The sequence below is a fragment of the Acromyrmex echinatior genome, chromosome 2, assembly GCF_024713525.1.
Source record: "Acromyrmex echinatior isolate Ae372 chromosome 2, ASM2471352v2, whole genome shotgun sequence".
Classification (NCBI taxonomy): Eukaryota; Metazoa; Arthropoda; class Insecta; order Hymenoptera; family Formicidae; genus Acromyrmex; species Acromyrmex echinatior.
Genome location: NC_141853.1, coordinates 21,616,217 through 21,636,843, shown reverse-complemented (window position 1 = coordinate 21,636,843; position 20,627 = coordinate 21,616,217). Strand labels below are relative to the sequence as shown.

At 31.7% G+C, this 20,627-nt stretch overlaps 1 protein-coding gene across 5 annotated transcripts in view; it reads right to left on the bottom strand.

Annotated features, from left to right (window-relative positions):
• Window positions 1-19,094, bottom strand: part of LOC147910629 (uncharacterized) — a 61,794-nt gene extending 42,700 nt beyond the window's left edge. The window contains exons 1-3 of one of the 5 annotated variants that reach the window (XR_015544127.1): window positions 11,547-12,011; window positions 6,869-7,092; window positions 6,523-6,792 (exon numbers count right to left, since the gene is read on the bottom strand). Coding sequence is in view for 3 of the 5 variants with exons in the window: in XM_087402968.1 (XP_087259094.1) it covers window positions 12,021-12,113; window positions 12,375-12,398 (117 nt within the window). In the remaining 2 variants the exon portion in view is untranslated. The other 4 variants (XR_015544126.1, XM_087402968.1, XM_087402967.1 and 1 more) reach the window with 4 other exon arrangements.
• Between the last annotated feature and the right edge of the window lie 1,533 nt (window positions 19,095-20,627).

Here is a 20,627-nt window from a genome sequence, read left to right as displayed (position 1 = left end):
CGCAGGGTCCTCTGCCATATACTAACAGTGGGACTTTATGAAAGAGACAGATGGAGGTGAGGGCGCGTTCGAACATCTGCCGGTGATGTACCCCTTGATATCGATCAATTACATCGTCGCGTATACTGGTCGGTCGAACGATAAGACAATGTCTTCACACGTGGCCTTTACACATCAACCTCATACTTTTTAAATAATAGCATGTGATTCGTTATATTCGCATGATTAAGGAAAAAAGAATTACTCTCTTAATGTTCAATAATTTTGATAAAAATAATATCGCTCGAAGAATATACAAGTATATTCAAGATTTTTTAAAAATAATATTGTAGAATATGATAAAAATATATAAAGATGATAATCCTATATTCGGATAACGGAGATGATAAAATTTTATCTGAAAATAAATAACATGCTTTTGTTTCTCAAATATCTTATGTTGATTATTGAATAAAGAACAAATATACGTGAGATAAAGAACTAAAATCGAGTTTCTTCTGATAAAAAAATTCCGGTTTTTCTTCGACGCTAAAGATAGACGATCTACGAGGCGAAGGATCGAGAAATCACATGGATCGCGAGAGGCTCCACCTAAGAGAGAATCGTACTCGTCGAGTAGGCTCCTCACCTCTTCTGCTATTGGTCGATATGTGGCCCGCCATTGTTTCATTCACGCCTGTTGCACGTTTCTCGTTTATATCGTTCGGTCTCTTCTAGCTTTTACATTTCTACGAGAAACCACAGTATTCAAATCCAAAAATACACTGGTGTTCAATTAACGAGGGGATCGAAACGATCTCTTGCAGTGCAATCGCGTCAATGTGAGACTAAAGCATTTCCTTTGTGTATATTCGTCTTTTCCAATGAATCTGCATTTACAATTGTTTATATGTAACTGATAACATTATTTTACATCTATAAACAAACATTATTTTTATAATGTAATCAATATAATATTATATAATAAGATAATAAATGATACATGATTCTATTCTGATATCTTTTAATTTAAATATTGATATATTATAGAATATTCACGTATTCTCAATAATATAATATTATAATATAAAAGAGAAAATAATTTTTAAACACATATATCACAAAACTATTCGACAATATAAACTGTATCTGAGAAAATAATAACTTATTTATACCGAATATAAACAAATAAAACAATATTATTCATATAGGCAGAATTATTATTGTACAGATTTTCATTTTTAATTACAAATTTATTATGAAAAGATATTCCTTTATCTCTCAAAAATTGCGTAAGAAATCATCCAAATACATAACTAGAAAACCGATGATACAAATATATAATAATTTACAATCTGCATAATATTAAAAATATATTAAGAAATTTAAAAAGAAATGTAAACAATTCTCAGGCAATTTCAGAGATGGAAAAATATTTGGGGTGGTTGAAAAAATACATTTATAAGAAAGAGGTTTTGAGAGAGAATTAAAAAAGAAATTCCTCTTAATCTTACAAAAGCTAAATCGAAGAATAAAGGATGCCCTTTCTACCAGTTTTAAGATGGTTGCAATCAAACGAAACTATTCAGCAAACCGCTTGTGCATAAAAGACTAATAACGATTTAGTAACTGATGTGTAAAACAGAGCCACCCACCTTCTGCAAAAATACCAAGGAAATGCAGCCAAGCATTGTACATATCTTGTGATGACTGTTTCAAATCAATTTTTCATGATTGTACAAAAGTGAAATATAGGAATAACATACAACGAATCCTTAGAAGAAAGAAGAAAGAGATTTTCTCTTTATATGTATACATATAAAGAAACATATGTATACATATAAAGAACCATGACATATAGAAAAATTTAAGCAGTAAAGAAATCAATCTTTTGCATTTACTTACTCGCTTACATTTCTCTACTATGATTAACCGACTCATTACTTATATTTCTGTTTTATATTTTTTCTGTGTACCTTTTTACAGGCTTAAGGCTTTAACATAAACAAAGAAGTAAATTTATTTTTATTAAAATTTTATATTTTTACAATCTGAGAATAATCAGCTAATAAGTATATCACATAATTTCATCATGATGTCATCTTTAAACAAATAATTTTTTTAAAAGCATGAAAATACTTTTTTCATAGTCCTAAAAAAGTTCATTATTTATATATTATTAGTAATATCGCAAATTTAAATATTCTAACTGATCCGTTACTTTTATAAACTTTTCAAAACAGAGATTTTTTTTCACTTGCCACTATATAAAATTATTATAAAATAAAACCAGTACAGCTTACATTTGAATATATTTCGTAAGATTGTACGGTCAGTCTTGGCAAATCGCCTGGGAAATCACCAAGGCTAAAAGCATTCTATCGTGTCAAAAGGAATCAGCAGTTCTACAACGAATTGGCGACAAAGTCGCCGTCACGGACGTGAACATTCGGAAAAATCTGTTAATCTGCATGAGCAAGAAACAACAATTTCTCAATGCCAGAAAAGAATTGGAAGGACGGAAAGTTCTGTAAAGCCGGTAACCTAAAAAGGTCACGAGAAAGATTCCAAAACGAATAGCATTTACGGATGAACGAGTCTGACCAGTCGGCATAAAGTATAAGACGATAGAAATATAGTGAATTCTTTAATCCTCTAAAAGGTTTTTCGAACTTACGATAAATGACGATTACTTAATAAATTTTCTGAAAATCTGCGATAAACGATGAATCTCGAAAAAAAATTTTTTAATAAAACATATCAAGACGAAGCATTTAGATAAGCGAATGAATGCGAATGTTTTTCACATTGAACATAAGAATTTTATTTCATGTGAGTGCCAACGTAAACAATTTTTATCGTACTATATTAAATCAGATAATACTTTTTATAATACTTTCTTTTTAACGGGAAACATATATGATTATTATAATATTTATAATAATAAAATAATAATTATGGTGTATTGTATATGCAAATTGATATTTATATTATTATTATACAAATTAATGCGTAACATTTCGATAGAAGTGAAAACTAAATATCATGTATAATTACACAACGAAGTAACAACAGAAAAATATGCGCGCAATTAAAACACCTGTTTCAAAGTAAGAGAAGCCTTATAATAGTTTCAATAGTAATCATAAGAACAAATGCATTCGTTCGACAAATGTATATCTCCCGAAGCAAAAAAAAAGAACGAGGCTAACAAGTTTTTGCATCATGTCTGAAACAGCGGTAGATAGATGCCCTTTTGCGGCCCTTTGCGTTTACACTGACTCAACTGAAACTATAACAGTGAATATACTCATAAATGATCTATAATTCTTAAATGGTATCAATAAATTCTTCAAAATTATTTAGTCCAAAGAACCAAATGGATAACTAGATTATTTCAATACAGATCAATGTCCAGCATGATGGAGAGAAATAAATTTTCCCTTAATTTAAATTCCTATATACAAACGATTTGGGTGTAAAATCACGACTTTAAAATAAAAGAAAAATAAGCTACTCGCTTACAATTTTGTCCGAGCTCACCTGTCATCGGACAAACAATGGAAGACAACCGAAACGAGAGAATGAGATGATGCAAGATAGTCGAGGAGAAAAAGAGACAGCGTGTAAATAAGTGTAAAAAGGGGCAAGAAGAGAGAGGAAAACGGGATGATCGGGGGTCCACGAGAGATGGGGTTCCCTCCCCAACCTAGTGGCATCCTCTACCTCCGTCGCGGGACTATAATTTGGTCCTTGGAATTGCCACGCCCACGCATATACATCACCCTACTATCGAGATCTCGTGAGTCAGATAAGGCTTGTCACTTTGTCGGCGTACGTATATATACGTGCACGCACACACGCGTGCGGAACGCGCGGAATAGTGGAGATGAGAATCCGGATAACAACTTTGACCGGGAAAGTAGGAGAACCTGCGGACGAGGCTGCAGCCGCAGTTGATCCGAGTCAACTACACCATGTCGAGTTGAAATCGAATTCCATATTGGTCTGGTACTCGCTCGCTCGCTCGCGCGCGCGCATACACACGCACACTATCCTTTCTCTATATTGTACGCGTAATTAAACGCGTAATTATTGTACGCGACTCTTCGTCGCGAGGGATAAGATGGGATAGGATAAATGCAGACTTGAAGTTATAAGATACAGTTATGGATATTTGTGAAACAATACAGAGCCATGATCACAACATAAAATACCATAGTATTGTATATAAGTTATTCTAGAATTTATATTTAATTTAATTTAATTTAATAGATTTTTAGAAAAAGGTTTTGACCGAAAGAAATCTTATAGTCAAACGATTGAACTAGAAAATTTGTTAGCTATATATGTTATCGCCAAAAATTGGAAAGAAATAACACGAACACGTAATCGGATCCTTAATTATGATCATTTCAAACCTTCTTTCGGAAATTTCGTGTATCAGTGTCGTGACAAGGAATCTCGACGCTTTTGACACGCGTTACATCCGTATAGCGGAATATCAACCTGTCAGGGATGTTGCAGGGTGTGAAACCCTGAGTGAGTAGGTATATACGCGTATACCCGCTCGGTTATACGCGTATATACAACGCATAATATACCAGGTGACCCTCCTCAAACCGAACCACGCCTAGTTAGCCACCATTGTGCACTCTGAGAGTTTATGAACTGGAAACGAATAATCGCGCTCTTGACAACTTGATCGTTATGTGATTCTGGTAAATCCTACCTTCTTCGAGGAAAGTTTATCTCTTTCGGAGGCTGTGCTTGTAATATATTCTACCCAAGTTATCTTACATGAATGTAAATATACTGTAATTGATTACTCATTTGGATGTTTATGTAAACACACACACATATATATATATATATATACATATACATATTATACATTATTTGTTTTCAAAATATTCTTTTTAAAAGTAAACTTTTCGAATAAAAAATTGAACAAAAAGTAAGCCTTTAACAGACTAATCCCTAAAGGATTTTGTTTTTCACTCAATATTCAGTAGCATAAAAATAACGATGTACAGTGCGATTGGCACTCATACTCATAATATTGAAGAATGATCATTGTTTCTCCAACTGGTTACTCGATCTTATTTATGACGTTTCGCGATTTAATAATGCCATTGAATCTCCTGAATTATACACGATGTAATCCTACGTGTCAGGCGCCGCGATCAAATGAGAAAAGTTGTGCTGACCCACCGCAATTTTAATCCGTCGTCGAGTCACGTGCTGTCAAAGTCCCTCCATCGCCCCACCCCATCAGCGGTTGCGCGTGGAAGATCAACGTATTATCTTGCGCCAACAACGCGCGACAGCTTTTTACTATCGCGCGTTATTCGCCGCGTTCTGCAAACGTGAATTTCTCGTATATATACGAGTGGCGAAAAGAGAAAGAGAAAGAGAGAGTGTCCTAAGTAAATAAAATCGCGCAAATCCTGTATCCCTCGTGCAAACGTATCGGGGGCTAAACTGCTCGTTTGCGTCGTCATATTTAATTTCAAAAGTTATCCCGGCACACGTGCGCCGTTGATCTCACTCACGTCGTGTCGTACATTAATATTGCAAGTTCGATCCCCGAAAGAAAAAAAATGAAAAGAAAATTCCATTCTAACGTCAATATTAGATATTTTTTGAAATTATTATTACCGCGTTAAAGCAACGGAATAATAAATGAGATGTGATGTAAGTATATCCGGTGTGATCATTTAATTGCGAAAAATACTTAAATGTAACTTTTTAAAAGGAAATTATGGGTGGTATTAGTAGTCTGTTTTTATTTTAAGATCATCTTAAGTGTATTAGTCTCTGCTAATACTGCTCTCTGATTGTAAGTCCGAATCTACAATAGGTGTTTTAAGCCTTAAGCCGTAGGAAAATGATCAATAATAATCAAATGCAAAGAGAATAATTGATTATGATTCGCCCATTTCTTATGGTTAAGATTTAAAAATCTATTGTAGATCCAGGCTAAGTCTATTAGTCTCTGCTAACACTGCTCTCTCAGTTTATAATATCTTAAGACTGTACTACCTAAACCAGTTCTAAAAAATTCTTATAAAATCTGACCATGAATATCACTATGTTAAAAATACATACTTCTTAATTTTACTACAGGTAAAACGCATTCAAGCATGGTATTGACTATTGCTATTACAAAGGAAAAAAAAATATAGCAAGTAATGTAATCGGTGCAAATGGTATTTATGAATTAAGTTCCTGATGTACATGAAAAGCTTCTATCATGACTTTATTCAGGAACTTCATTTACGAATCTTCTAATATTACGAAATTCTAGTTTGACAAGATTCTACTCTACAAGGTATTTGCATATGAGTTTCGCATATAATTTTAAAAATATTTTAAAATCCAGTATTTTTTTAGTATTTACAATATACGTAATGTAAATTAGTATATAAATCTAATTAAGTAATAAATAATAAATCTCAAATGTTCGTAATATTTTCAGAGATTCAGTACCTTTAGAGCTCAGTATATTATATCCACAATATGATTATAAATTAGGTATAAGTACATGCCGTCACGCATATTTTTATTTCAAGATTGGTGACTTATAGAGGAATCTACAATCTCAAGATTTACAAGTAAAGCGGTATCGAAGATTTAGCTTACAAGTGAAAAATCATGTGGGAAAACATATTTTGCGTTCTGTCGCGCGTAATTCAACCGTGAGTAAACCTGCGGTCTTTCCTAAAATTGTTCGTTCGGCGGAGAATCGTCGGACGTCGTTAAGTTCCTTTGACCTATGTTTGCGCGCGATCTCCTCTCCCCCTCCTCCTGCTGAGAGGAAAAATAAAATGAGAAAACAGGGCGATAAATAACGACGCTAAGTATCTAGGTGCGTCCGTGTAGTTACCTTCGCGCAATTATTATTCGCCCGCTGCGGCGAGACGAGAACGAGCGCGGGCGTTGTAAAACGCGTGCAAAGACGACTCATACCTTCTTGTCCACTCGACCATCCTTGTTGCTCGAAGAATGCAACGCGGTGTTTTTCCAACAAGAAGACGGTCGAAGGATAAAGTTTTCGTATCCCGAAGTATAATACAATCGTGTCGAAGATGGAGCGGTACGGATATATGCCTGAAAGGTTCCCGTCCATTAAACACGAATCTGCCAAGCAAAGAGATAACAAATTCGGCACGAGGATCACGTTCCAAATCGTTTTTAAATTTCAGAAAATCATAATCCGAGATAGGAATAAAAATACCTAAGGTATATCTGACGCCAATTAAATGCTTTGTCGCACCGCACCGCAGGGAATTTCAATAATAATGGATTGTCGAAACGCATCAAAGATTTTTGGTTGAACGGAACTGACCGACCGAGCGATAATTTTTAACAGTCTTACGACAAATCTGTACAAAGTGACGCCATTCGTGAAACGTCAAATAACTACGACTCCGTCCGTCACGTAATACGTCTCTGACGATTGCAAAGTGAAATTCGACGAAGGGGCACAATTGAACGATGAAGCCACTCGACCCACTTTCTTAAATAAGATCATTCGTTCTCCTTGATGCTCGCAATATTTTAAATTGGACAGTGCTCGAGCGAACGCATCGTACATGTCGATGTAATATCGGATGCTGCTGCTTTTTGCTGCAAAATAATCGACTGAGACCATAAGGTAATTTTATGGCTAGCAAATTTTTTTCTGAGATTTGACGGCCAGCTATTATTTATCGCAATTTCTTAACTGTCATCGTTAAATATTCTACCAATTTCTGTTGAGAAGAGAACTCGCTGCAAATCTCTCAAATCTACATTCTGACTGTTTATGAAAAATTGCTTATTCAAAATTTGTTTATTAATTTTCTGCAGCAAAAAAAAAAATAAACTCAAAATTCGTTAGAGTATCTGTAATTAACAAAACTAATGACATAGTAATAAATGAAGTAATTAATAATATATAATGCAGGAATATACGCTGCATTCGATCGAAATAACGTTCGTTGTAATGATAAAGCGATGCATCGAAAACACATATTGTATAATCAATTATCGACACGTCCGAGGAGAACTAAAGTCTTTAAATAATTCATCCGAGACTTCGAGAATGAATCGAAGGCCGCTTGGGATCAGATGCAAATCAGATTCATTAGCGTTAAGCCGGACCGGGGGCGGATGGTAGAGTCGCCTGTACAACCCCTCAACGTAAACACTGCCAACGGCACTGCGTCAACCTTCGTTCCGTGAAGGGTTGTTATTGCGCGGTTATATCAACCCCTACTGGCATTCATCTCTTTCACGAAGTACATTTGCACTTCGTGCAAATGCTTCTTGCATTTTGGTTTACTCATGCGGAAATATTTAAAAATTGTTCTCATTCCACAGAAATTAAATTAGAATTCATTTTTGCGCATTCAGTACATTATCATATAAATAATTATTAGAAAAATTATAAATATTACATTATACAATAAATGTATGTATAATGTAAACATGTAAAAAGTTAATTATTAAAAATTTTCTATTGATACATATTAAAGTTCAAAATGAACAAAATTATTTGCCATTTCGAATATATATTAAAATTATATTATGAATTATTATGTCATTTATTTAGAACAAGTATAAATTATATCATTATTTAGAGTAAATAATAAGTCTTAATATAATGAAGAAATGAGATAGAATGGAGAATCGATTATTATATTACTAGTATATATATCTCGTATTGTATATTCTCGATTCATATTTGCTCCATTCTATATGTAATCAGAGAGAAGAGCGTTAATTTATAGAAGTTGCATTCAATGACTTTAAACAATGATTCAAATACCTTTACATAAAGTTCACGTAAGAGACATAAAGCAAAAAGGAGTAATGAATATCAGTAAATAACAGTATGAAAAATAGCACGTTACATACAATGGATAGTCATGTCTGGTATAAAATATGCTTAAGCGGCACGAAGCGATTAGTCTCCAGTAAGAGACTAATCGCAAGTTCTTTCGAAATATCAGTTCTAAATAAGCTCTTGCGCTCTTTAAACAATAAAAATAAAATAAAATATACCTATACATCTACATATTTCAAAAGTAAGTGATATTTTATGAAAGTTATGCGAATTGCACCTGTTTCTTTCGCGTTCAAAGGTGTTTCTCATTTTAGATTTTTACTATTGCGAATAAGAGACGTATTTCTAGGTTTATTGAAAGGGCTAGATAATCGTGGCATAAAGCCCCAAAACACATCAAAAATCACATCGGTACTGTCAAGATGGTCGAAATCAATGATCACGCATAAATACTTCTGGATTGGGATCAAGTTCGGCACTTTTCCCTGGGGCGGGCCACGGGAACACGGAGATATACCCTCGAGATTACAAGGATTACGCGGAGATTGAATCACTTCCCAGCCACCCCGCACGAATGCCTAAATGTGTCTCCAGCAAGCTGTCCCTTAATCATTGTGTCTTTACCAGAGGTCGTTATCGCGCTTCCGATCCGAAGTTATACGTGTCCCGAATTGCATATCATCAGAAAGCGCTCGTTACCACGCGCCAGACCGGTTATTATTCATGCATTATAAACTTTTATCGATTCAATAAAAATAAGTTTGTCTTATGTGTTTTTAATCGTTTTAATGCTAATTTATCTAAAAAGATTGACAACAATGATGTCAAAATGTACAAAATGTGATTAATTACATTTAGGCCGGTATTCATAGTCAATTCTTATACATAAGATAAAATACAGTCTTAAGATGTCATGAATCAATCAGAATTAGCATCTTAAGACACTACTTAAGATGGTCTTAAAATAATAACGGACTATGAACTACTCCTGCTCTTAGATTTCTTTCTTTTGGCATCTACCGAATTTATAATTTCGTTCTAATTATTTCTGCAACATGAGAGAATTTAAATTCGATGCAACAATATTAGCAGCATTTTCTCTTCCACAAAAGAAATAAATATAACAAAAAATCGTAGTATATTCGTAAAGGTAGAGCAATCGCTAGAAATAAAAAGAGATTCAAGAGAAGGCGAGTGGCCAAAGTTTTTCCCCTTACACCCCCATCGACGAACGATCGCGTCAATTATGTGAAACGCGCGTAATGAAAGCACCGTCGTGAAAACCAGTTGAAAACAAACTCTGAAAGGATCTTGGCAACCCCTAATCAAGTCCCGTTTAATAAAACCGGGTCCGTGGATCCCCGAGTCTTGCACCCCCAGTGTCGTGGAAGGAGGGGAGGGGAGGGCAGAGGAGACGGGGGGAAGGAAGGGGGAAGGAGGTGGCGGGCTCGGCTAATCTGACTTTGATTAAACTTTTAGCGACATCGAAAAGGGTGCCGAGCCGATAGAAACGCGTGTACGGGGCGGCCGGCGTGTAAGTCGATTTTTATTACGTTCCGTCGCATACATTACGCGCGACGTACGGTTAATGGGTTTATCGACGCCGCGGGATTACGACAATAAAGTTTTCTGATGCGCCGAAAACCACATCCCTCGATCCGTCACGTTCATCACGGTCTTTCGCCGCGTTTGTTTGTGCATTAACGAATCTCTCTCTTCGCGTTTAATATTTAATAATATTACACGTCGAGGCGGGACGATCTTTGTAATTGTCGTTTGCAAAAAATTATTTATTGCCAGTCGACGTTCAAATTTTAATAACGTAAAGGTTGCAGTGTATAGATATACTTTTGTATAACGCGTTGGATCTGAGCACAAAAATTGTTGTAACACTTACTTTGATTTAAGTGTCGTGTCTTCAAGAGATGGCAATAAAGTCATACGCCAAAGCTTGTACGTTACTTACATCTATAACTTGAGTCTCTAAGTGTTACAATTTTTATGCTCAGACTCCAAGTCCCGAAATAGATGTAGTAAGTCTTAAGGAATCAATCAATTAGCCCGAATCTACAACAGGTGTTTTAAACCTTAAGCCGTTAGAAATTGATCAACTACAATCGAATGCAAAAAGAATAACTGATTGTGATACGTCTATTTTTTATGGCTTAAGGCTTAAAAATCTATTGCAGATCTGGGTTTACAGTCGAATATGAAAATAAAAAAGCGAATAAGAAACAAAAAGACAAGATATAAAAAATAGCAAAAAGCAGAAAACAGAAAATTAAAAGCATATTTTAGAATAGGCTTTAAAGGATTAACATCTATAGTGTTTCGAGACTAACGCATAAGAGAATCAACCAATTAGAATTTTTCATTTGAAAAAGACTGATTGATTAATTCTCTTATGGGCTTTCTACAATAAGCTGTTATCTAAGTATTAAATCTTAATCATAATAAATTAACCATAAATAGAAAGAAAAGATTCTAAATGCAAAAAAAATACGAAGACGATCGACCTACGCTGGTTAAATAGTTCATATGTTAAATTGCAATCTCAGATAAATCGTCCATTATAAATATAATCATAACATACATATTGTTAATTCATGATTAGCATCAATCCTTCCTCTTTACGCGATCAATTAAACACGGCATTCTAATTCATACAAGGGTAAACCTTACTACGCCATTGCCAATGTTGTCATTTTCTAAACACGTGAAAAGTATCACTCACTGAAGTAAATACGCGTTGTTATCCAGCATGAACTTCTACGAGAGTAGAACTCGAACCGGCTATAACTGTTGTTACAATTTTCGAAGATAATTGCATGATTTGAAACACTATTAAACGCAAAGCGATTCAACAAACATAAATACAATACATCGTGTCCTAGTGAGAAAATCACCAATCAAGCAAACGACTAGTAACGCTCTCTGCCGTTACAACGACGAAATCGAAACTGAAACTGAGACTGAAATTAGTCAATAACGCGATGTGCAGCATTACCGACGACGATATTGAAACTGCAGGTGATAAACACTACTGTTGGTAAAGTCGGAACAATTCGATCTCGAGTGAGGATCAGAGACTTGCTTCGCGAGATTGAAACAAGCAGATTTACTATTTCAGCAAAGTGATAATATTTGAGCCACTTGTCTTATCGCATTAAAGTACACTGATTACAATAAGAAATGATAAATTGCTCACTTCGTTTTGCTCGTCATCTCTTTCTCCTTCTCCTCCTCCTCCTTCTGCTGCTCCTTTTTCCTCCACTGCTCTTCCTGTTACTCCCTTACTGCTCTTTCATGGTATACACAATATGATCACTCATCAAAACACGGTTTTAGATTAACACGAACACGATAATCGAACGCGACGTACAAGATTCTACGTAACAAAAGAATGACGCGAAGCGCGATCACGTTGAGCTACGACTCTCTCGTGAACGTTGCACAAATTACTTCTGCATACGGACTTAGAACAGAAGTATTAGCAAACGTCGTTATGCGATTGACAAAGATATTAAGTCGTACTGAAACGCGAAATTACAATGCTACTTACGATTGAAACGCGTTGCGATGCCATCCGACGCGGAATCAATCCGTTCCAAGTCTGCAGCGAGAGAAAGATTCAAAAGCAGTGTTGCCAACTTCGCTCCGGTACAGTGCAGTCAATAAAATTGAGACGGTTAACAAAATAATTATTCAAAGAAACGCACTCGAAATGTATAGTATTGCATGTATATATATATCATATATATATATATCATATATATATCTTGTTTATTGTATTAAATTTCTTCACATTTTACACATGCAATACTATAAAATTTCGAGTGCGTTTCTTTGAATAATTATTATTTTATTAACCGTCTCTCAATTTTATCAACCGCACTGTATTAATATAATAAACGATATATATATATATACATATATATATATATATATACATAGACATATACATATATATATATATATACATATACAAATATATATATATATACATATACATATATATATATATCGTTTATTATATTAAATTCCTTTACATTTATATTTATATTTATATATATATATGTATATATTTCAAAAAATTAGATTGGTGTTACACACCAACATCCACATTGTTCAGATCCTCGTTTAACAAATGATCAATATAAAATACAAGAGATAGCTGTACGATGTACAATTGTTTTATAACTCTATTTTTGTATTATTCATTTTGAATATTTGCGGTAATAAAATAGCTGCACTCATTGGCTGCGTTTAGCAAAAGAACTGATCAATAAGCACATTCTTTAATCGTTGACATAACTGGGTGTGAACCATCCACAAAATTATTTTAACTCTCTGAAACTCAATTTTCTTTTATTTTGTAGAACAAAAATACAATGTTTATAAAAAAATCTTTGATTTTTCAATTCCCAAAATAGCCTACATTTAATATGCAAAATAAATACTCTTTATCCAAAATCAACTTACAAACTAATTTTATTTTAAGTATTATATCTAAATAACAATTCTGTAAATTTTTAACTTTTGCTGTTAAATTTTTTAAAAGTTACAATTTTTTCAAAGATTTTATTCGTTTCTTCTCTATTCATTGAATTTTTTTACAAAAATTGTAATGAAATCTTAAACAAAAATTATTTGAATGTATTCTATAGACCTTGAAATTAACTCATAATTTTTTTCATACGATTGGATTTTTTTAATAAGAATGTCAGTTGTTTAAATATTGCTCTGAGTGTGAGCCATTCAGGGTATCAAAAAGCGATAAAAAAACGAAGGGATCATATAATTTATTCTCTTATCTTTAGTTCTCTTTGGATCTATCATAAGACTCAATCATTAAAGAATCACTAAAGTCAAGAAGTATTAAAAATTTCCAGCTCTTTAATGTTATATATGGCACATCGTATGGTTAGGTTCAGTTAGGGAAAGTGTGTGGTGGCTCTTAAACCACACAGAAAAACATAAGGAAGTAAGATGTATGGTTATTGCAATACTCTTTTCTATTGTAATTGGCCATTTCACTTATTGCTTACTCTCTCTCTACCTTACTTTTACCGTAATTAATTACATTTTTCTATGTGTTTTTGGCTTGAGCATTCATTGATCAATTCTCTTTGCTGAATACAGGCCATTATTGTGTTTAAGGAACTCATTAAATAAAAAATAAATCAAAATGACGTATTTTTACGTCAAAATAATAATTTTTTTATTACAAAATTTAACTGTTTATCGACTTTAAGCATCAAAATAAAGTTAGTTTGATGTCATTTTGAAATCACCATGCTATCATTAGCATAGAGAGGTTCAAAAAGACAGGTGGCTGAAATGTTTCACGTGTCGTCACGAAATGCGATTACAAACATGACGAGACACCGAACCAATCATCCCTTTATCACGATTACGACAATGGACGTTTGTCGACCTGTATTTAATTAACGCTTGTAAGGACGGATTATCGCGTTTGAATCGCAACTTATTGAAGCCAATATTTTACATGGTCTGTTCGTTGAAACGGAAAAGATAAGAATCACATGTTTATACTGCTTCATTGCGATATCATGGGAATGATAAGTATTTATTTAACGATGCTTGGATGTGAGTGGAATTATATATTTTGCATTTTGCGCGTGATTTCCCGTATAGCAAACGAAGTTACATTCATACCACAATAAACTTATAATAGTCAAGCATACATTTACTATGAGATTATGAAAAAGATCACAGTGATATTACATTATTATTTTAATCTGTACATGTCATAGCAATGTCATAATTTTTATCATAGTTCCATAATGTCCATAAGTCACAGTAATATTACTAACTTGTGATAAAGCGAATATTCGCACATCACCATAACTTTATTGTAATACCTTATGGAAAAATACTATTATTTCAGATTTTTCATTAATCCATTAGTATTTTTCAACAAATTATTGTTATTTTTTTGCTACTCTAAGTAAAAATCAAAACATAAGAAAAATATAAGGGAAAAGAGAAACTGAAACATAAGTGAAATTTTTAGGAGGCGAAAAATGAAACAACAAAATGTAAAAGAGACAATGGTTTTTCGTTTTATATATATATATATATATAATATGCACACAAATTTTATATATATATATATATATATATATATAATGTGTGTGTGTGTGTGTGTGTGTGTGTGTGTGTGTGTGTGTGTGTGTGTGTGTGTGTGTGTGTGTGTGTACATACAGTAAAGAAGTAAGTGCAAAAAATATTCGTACAGAGAAAATATTTTTTAAAAAATTTTATAATATTATCCAGCGAAAAATGAGTCACCAAATTTTGATGTCAAATCAATATCAATACAATGATTTCAACACCAATTCAATGTTGATTCGACGTTTAATTGACGTTTATTTCTTGTCAGGTAATTAACAATTTATTCGTAAAGAATAAAACAGACTGTATGTTTCTTAAAATATCAAATATATATATATCAAAAAGATGTGTATTAATTATAGAAAATATATCATCTGAAAAATAAGCGAAAATTAAAAATTTTATTGTTTGGATGCTTAAAAAGTATTCATACAGTCGAGAAATTAAGCTTCTAAAATTAGAAATACATAAGAAGTTAAATTTCTTTGTTTAGTTAGAACAAAATATTCATTGTATAAAATTGCTATTTCATGTTTATTGTTTATAAATAAAACTTTTTTATAAAAAATTTCCTTGTACGAATACTTTTTGCTCTCACTGTATATATATATATATATATATATATATAAAATTTGAATGCATATTATATATGTCTCTTTTACATTTTGTTGTTTCATTTTTCGCCTTCTAAAAATTTCACTTATGTTTCAGTTACTTTTCCCTTATATTTTTCTTATGTTTTGATTTTTACTTTACTTAGGGTAGCAAAAAAATAACAATAATTTGTTGAAAAATACTAATGGATTAATGAAAAATCTGAAATAATAGTATTTTTCCATAAGGTATCACAATAAAGTTATGGTGATGTACGAATATCCACTTTACGAATATCACAAATTAGTAATATTACTGTGTTAGTAATATTACTTATCATTATGAAACTATGATAAAAATTATACACGTCGCTATGACATTGCTATGACATGTACAGATTAAAATAATAATGTAATATCACTGTGATCTTTTTCATAATCTAAATTTAAAAAAATCTCTATGAGGAATGTTTTCAATATTTTGATTTTATAAATCTCAAATATTATGAAATTAGATCAAATTTCTTAATATAAATTTTATACAATATAAACAACAAAACAAATATAAATCAAAAATTACTAAATCGATTACTATCCCATAACATTTAAGGCCCACGTATGTATCCTTAACGATTCGAACGATTCATTGCTGAATCTCATCTCAAAATATGCAGAGAGATAAGAAATTCAGATAAATGATGTAAGATCCAAAAGGGAGATAATTTTCCCTTACCTTAATAAATATTGTATAACGTTTATATTTTAAATTATTACAATCATTTTCTGTATAATTTATTATTTCAAAATTAAGTATTTTAAAAGATGCAAAATTCCGAACGCGATTTTTAAAAATAATTTAAGATAAAATTCTTTTATTTCTTGACACAATAAACCTATATTGGATCTTACATCATGTTACCATTTTGACTGGTATAAAATCCAATTACTACATATGGATAAGTTATAAAAGTTTAGGCTAAAGTAGGTGCATTTAGTGCAATTTAGGTAAATGATAGTAACAATTAATAATCATAAAATATTTTTTATAAAAAAGCGAGATGGACAAATGCGCTACATTAAAATATCTGTTATTTCATTAGTAACAAGTATACAAATAATAAGTGTGAAGCAATATAAAGAATATCTTTGAAAACAGTATATTATATACATATATGTGTATGTATATTATTTTTCTCTGCACCAACTTAAATAAAATTTAATCCTGAATGAATATTTGAAAATAGGATAGATAGAAAGAATACTAAAACTATACTTATTGTACTGTAACAAACACTGTTCTATATTATAATATCTGTAGACAAAAAAAAACAATTTCATTTACTCTAATTACTTTTTATATACATATGTTCTTTATATTTTTTAATTTACTGTATTTCATTTATTTAAAAAATACGAATACTTTATTAATTCTTGTTTTTACTTCCAAGTGCGTTAAGACGTAATAGGTGTTTGATAATTCTGTTGACAACGCTCCTAGGTACAGCGGACTAAACTGAGTCGAAAAATCTTGTATCATTTTGCAATTTTTGCAATAATTAACAAGATATTAATAATCGTTCAATATTGGTTTTCAATAAATTTTTACTCAAATATCATTAACTTTACAGAAAAACAACAAGAAACAAAAATTGTTAATTTTCTCCTTATAAAGTTCTAAAATTTTTTTCAGAATTTTTTAATATCGTATTTCCTCACATGTTGGTAAAAATACTTGCCAATGAAAAAATACAATCCTAAAAAGTTGATAAAAAATTCTGAAAAAAATCTTAGAGCTCTATGAGAAGAAAACAAACAATTTTTGCTGTTTTTCTGTAAAATCGATAGTACGATCAATAGATCATCGCAATAGTAACAAGATATTAATTATTAAATAGTGCCGAAATTGAAGATCAATATTCGCCACTATTTAATAATTAATATTTTTAATAGTTATTTAATAATTAATATTATATCTTGTTACTATTGCGATGATCTATTGATCGTACTATCAGTTTTACAGAAAAACAGCAAAAATTGTTTGTTTTCTTCTCATAGAACATTTTTTATCAATTTTTTAGTATTGCGTTTTTTCATTGGCAAGTATTTTTATCAACATGTGAGGAAATACGGTATTAAAAAATTCTGAAAAAAATTTTAGAACTTTATAAGGAGAAAATTAACAATTTTTGCCGAAATTGAAGATCAATATTCGCCACAATTTAATAATTAATATCTTGTTACTATTGCGAAAATTGCAAAATGGTAGAGGACTTTTCGATTCAGTTTAGTCCGTTCTACTTACCCACGAGCGTTATCAGTACAATTATCAAACATTCTGTATATATTTTAATATAAAACATCTTTAAAAAACCGATTGCATAGAATCAACCTTTATTATATTTTTTAAATTGAATTATTTGGTATCGAATTGAATTACATACAACTGAGATTAAATTACTTATTATATATACATATATATATATATATGTATATTTTATATATGTATATGTATATATATATATATATATATATACATATAAATATATAAAATATAATCGCGTATGAATTTAGAAACAAAATTTGAGCCTTTAACATTAATTTTCTTGAATGAAATAGTTCTACTTTATTGTTTCAGTTAAATTAATGAGAGATTGGATAAGAGCAATGGCGACTTTTACGAAAGATTAAAAATAACTTAAACTGAGTGTTAATATGATATTATAAATTTTACAGTATTTGTACAATAAAATAAGAAGAAGCATCCAGGATTAAATTTATCCTAATCTGTTCTACCTTATCCACTTTAAGGTAATGGATGCATGGAATGCTACATATACATTTTTAAAAAATATACAGGTATATTTTTATTAAATTGATGCATATATGCATCTGTAGATATATTAATAAAATCACCACGCATCCGTTACCTCAACGAAAACATCAATTCATCACTCACCAATTTGATGCGCAACAGCGGAGTTTGATCTGCATCGTCGATGATTCTGTAACAAAACGAATATAAAATCTAAATTAAAACAAAGCAAAAAAAATCAATTAATAAAATGTAATTCTCTTGAAAATAATCACATAATTTTCGAAATATTTTTACAAGCATCGAATTTTTTAATTTACCATTCACTTACATATTTATAAAAATAATTATATACTCGAAAAAATGTTAATTAAATATAATGGACATTACATATATAATTATATATAAACATTTTTTTATACATAAAACATTTTTTCCTGGGCATTTTCTAAAAAAATCTCAAAAATACATAGATATTTATAAAATTTCAAAATAATTTTAAGATAATTCTTTTTTTCTAATTATTATTTTTAAATCAGTGTAAAATAAAGCGAATAAATAGAAAAAAGATATTGATTTTACAATAGCAAAAAAAGATATTTACCGCAAGGTTGCTCCGCCGGTGCCCGATGCCTCTCCCAGACCTCCTCCTCCTCTCAGAGTTGGGGTTGACACATCCTCTCGCACTGGACACTCGCGAAAAACACTCGCGAATAATGGACTATAATCGCACGCGGATTATAACTTGTACGGCACTCCCGAACAAACGCGCGACGCGACGAACCGGCTGCGGTTCGTTCATTTTCAAATAAATCGGCGACGAGGGTACGTTAGCTTCCCCGTTGGATTTGTACACGAAGAGAACGATTTCAATCAATATCTAAAAATTTATCTAGATATATCATTCAGATCAGAAAATTTTTAGATTTGAGAAAAACCGTTCTTTTCGTATAAATATCCTCTGGATACTGAGCCCTCCCATCACGTCAAGGTGTACCCGTGAGAGGGAAGATAATCTGAAAAATATAATATATAACTATTATATAGATAAAAGGGTTGAATCTTTTATTTATAGATGATGTCTGTAAAATATGAATAGAGTCAATGAAATGGCTAATTAATAAAAAAGAGAAATGTTTCTTTTATCGATAATAATAGTTTCAAAGAATTACGTTCAATTTTTAAACGGATCGTATAACGGAAGGTGCACAAAAACAAAAAAAGAATTAAATTATTAAACTATATTAATTTATTTGCATGAGAGTATTATTCATATTAACGTAGCTTCTTTATGACTCGTTTGATACTGTTCGTACAGACAAATGCGGTCGTGTGGCGTGCCACTCTTCCTCACATTTCTTTTTGAAACATGTAATAATCGCAAAAAATGCTAGATACGTAATAAGAAATGTTGTATTTTATAAATATTCACGTAATACGATTACTAGAATGATTAATTATTCATAAAATACAACGTTTCGTATTATATTTAGCATTCTTCGCGATAAGATTTTAAAAAGTAATGTGAAAGAATCGCACGCGACACGGCCGCATTTGTCTGTACGACACTACCTATTTCTAAGAATCTCAGTAAGGGACGCGCAGTAATTACGCCTAAACGTAAACATGACGCGCCGCTCCGTGCCACCCCGTACCATCCTCAACACAAGGTCGCGCCAACCGTCTAATTGCCGAAATAAAACGAATATTACGAATATTACGAATAAGTAAAATAATATATTCTTCCCATTTCTTCGATTAATAAAACGATTATTTCTAGTTTTAACGGCGCGAATCGCTTAATGCGATATCATAATTATATTGCGATATACCGAGGAACATATTTGACGATTATTTTCGACAATTTTTCGTATTAATTACAATGTAATGCTGACAAAAGGCAAGAAGTAAAAAGAGATTTTTATTAGCGTGGTCTTCCTTACATAATTGCTCACGTGAAATAATTTTAACATATTATATCTCAATTTTAGAATAATAGCATGCATCTAACAATAAGAATCTCATTTTTATTGTTAGTTATCGTACAACCGCGAACGCACGAAATATTTAAAATATTCATGAACTGCGTATGTGAGTAATGAATCTTAGAAATAAAGGGAAAAAGTGCATACAACCTATAATCCTTTTCAATCCTTAATACATTCCTTAGTTTTAGGCAGCCTTAATGTAATTCGCGTTCGTAGATATTGCTGTTAATTAATGCGACACGCGGAGCGACTCGAAAACACGTGCGTCTCCCACCGAGATCGCC